Below are 2,439 nucleotides of genomic sequence, written 5' to 3'. Positions count from 1 at the left end.
CTCTCTTTCTTTCTCTCTCTTTCTCTCTTATCCTTCTCCTTCTCCTTCTTATCCTTCCATCTTCCTTCTCCTCTTCCTCTTCCATCCTTTTCCCAAAGGTGATTTTTCCAAGAGGCAACTGGACTTTCTTGTTTTTCTTTGAAGACATTTCGCTTCTCATCCCAGAAGCTTCTTCAGGTTCTGACTGGATGGTGGGGAAAGTCAGGATTTATATTCCTTGCAGACAGCTGGTCCTTTGCCTTCTTTCAGAGAGTCGTTGAGGCCACTTGGAGGTTTATCTGTGTCCTCAGGGTCACCCAAGGGGTGCAAATGGGTGTTGAGGCTTCTTGGAACAGCTGAAAGGACTGTGTTGCACGCCCATTTGCACTACTCAGGTGACCCTGAGGACCCAGGTAAACCTCCAAGTGGCCTCAACTAAAAGAAGACAAATGACCAGCTGTCTGCAAGGAATATAAAGCCTTCCATTCTCCACCATCCAGCCAGAGCTGATGAAGCTTCTTAGATGAGAAGCGAAAGGTATAAGTATAAGAATAGAATAGAGCTGGAAGGGACCTTGGAGGCCATCTAGTCCAGCCCCTGCTCAAGCAGGAGAATCTATATCACGGGTGTCAAACTCGCCACGTCACGTGATGTGTTGTGAATCTTTTTGCATTGCCGGCAATGGGGGGGGGGCTCGGCTTCAGTATGATGAAACTGGCCTGCGGGCTGGCAGTTTGACACCCCTGATCTATACCATCTCAGACATCTCATCCCTAAACAAAGATGATCAGGGGACTGGAGGCTAAAACATACAAGGAACGGTGGCTGGAATTGGGTCTGTCTAGTTTAATGAAGAGAAGGACGAGGGGGGACAGGATAGCAGTCTTCCAGTATCTCAAGGGCTGCCCCAAAGAAGAGGGAGTCAAGCTATTCTCCAAAGCGCCTGAAGGCAGGACAAGAAGCAACGGATGGAAACTAACCAAGGAGAGAAGCAACCTAGAACTAAGGAGGAATTTCCTGACAGTGAGAACAATTAACCAGTGGAACAACCTGCCTCCAGAAGTGGTGAATGCTCCAACACTGGAAGTTTTTAAGAAGAGACTGGACAGCCATTTGTCTGAAATGGTATAGGGTTTTCTGCCTGAGCAGGGGGTTGGACTAGATGACCTCCAAGGTCTCTTCCAACTTTATCATCATCATCATCATCATCATCATCATCATCATCATCATCATGTGGCTGTCCAGTCTCTTCTTACAAACCTCCAGTGATGGAGCATTCACCAGTTCTGGAGGCAGGTGGTTCCACTGGTTAATTGTTCTCACTGTCAGGAAGTTTCTCCTTAGTTCTAGGTTGCTTCTCTCTTTGGTTAGTTTCCATCCGTCGCTTCTCGTCCTGCCTTCAGGCGCTTTGGAGAAGAGCCGGACCGCCTTTGACACCTTCCAAGAAAAGCAAGGATGTCCCGTTGCCTCCTGGAGAAGCCCCCATCTTCTGAGGGTCTCCGGGAGGGGGGGAGGCAGGCTGGAGAAGGCCCCTCCCTCGCTGGCCCACGTGGCACAACCAAGAAGTAGAAGTCCTTTTCGCCCTTTTGCTCCTGTCGCAAGCCTCTCCTCTCCAGCCGGCGTAAACCGCTTCAGGCTGTTCTTCCGCTGGCGGAGCGCAGGAGAAAGCGCGCAGAGGAATTCTGGCTGGAGAGGGGAGGCTGGCAAAGGGGTCTCGTCCTTCCCAGGATCCCCCCCGGCTGCGCAGCAGGGAACTGTCTCCCCTGCTCTTGCGACCCCCGTCCTTCCTTCCCGGGCAGGGGTCCCAGGCAGCCCCGGGGACGGCTGCTCCCTGCGGACCCTCCCTGTTCAGCTGCTCCGCTTCCAGCTCTCACCTGCTATATTCCAAAGGGGCTTTCCTGGGTTTGTCAAGGTCAATGCCCCCCACCCCGGCCTCCACGCCCCCTCCCCACAAGGGTGGGAGCGCAGCAGATCCCCGGAGACCACCACCCCCGTTGCAGACCCCCCCCCTTTGCAGCCGACCTGTGATGAGAACCGTCTTGCCCCGCAGGCTGACCGCGTTCCGGCACCGGGTGGCCGCCACCAACTTGTAGTAGAGCAGCGCGTAAAGCCCCAGCAGCAGCGCCGCGCCCGCCAGCAGCGTCCCAGCCGCATCCATGGCCCGCGAGTGTTTCCCTTCCGCCCGGAGAGGCCCCGCCCCGCGTGGGGAAGCCCCGCCCACCCGCAGAGCCCCCACCCTCTTGCCCTCCCCTTGGATGCAGCAATCTGAATGTTGATCATGTAACCACGGGGATGCTGCAACCGTCATAAGTACATGCCAGTTGCCGAGCGTCTGAATTTTGATCACTTGACTACAGGGACGCTGCAACTGTCATAAGTACATGCCAGTTGCCAAGCTTCCGAATTTTGATCACGTGACCACGGGGATGCTGCGACCGTCATAAGTACATGCCAGTTGCC

General features: G+C 54.6%; 1 protein-coding gene across 1 annotated transcript in view; it reads right to left on the bottom strand.

Moving 5' to 3' along the window:
* Nucleotides 1-2,137, bottom strand: part of LOC107297586 (dehydrogenase/reductase SDR family member 13-like) — an 11,580-nt gene extending 9,443 nt beyond the window's left edge. The window contains exon 1 of the mRNA XM_015826946.1: nucleotides 2,002-2,137. Within this exon, the coding sequence (XP_015682432.1) occupies nucleotides 2,002-2,137 (136 nt within the window). The remainder of the gene's footprint in view (nucleotides 1-2,001) is intronic.
* Between the last annotated feature and the right edge of the window lie 302 nt (nucleotides 2,138-2,439).

This window comes from Protobothrops mucrosquamatus, unplaced genomic scaffold (genome assembly GCF_001527695.2).
Source record: "Protobothrops mucrosquamatus isolate PMUCROS unplaced genomic scaffold, P.Mucros_1.0 scaffold3396, whole genome shotgun sequence".
NCBI classification, from domain to species: domain Eukaryota; kingdom Metazoa; phylum Chordata; class Lepidosauria; order Squamata; family Viperidae; genus Protobothrops; species Protobothrops mucrosquamatus.
The sequence above is the reverse complement of the archived record's forward strand: the minus strand, read 5'-3'. Positions and strand labels throughout refer to the sequence as shown.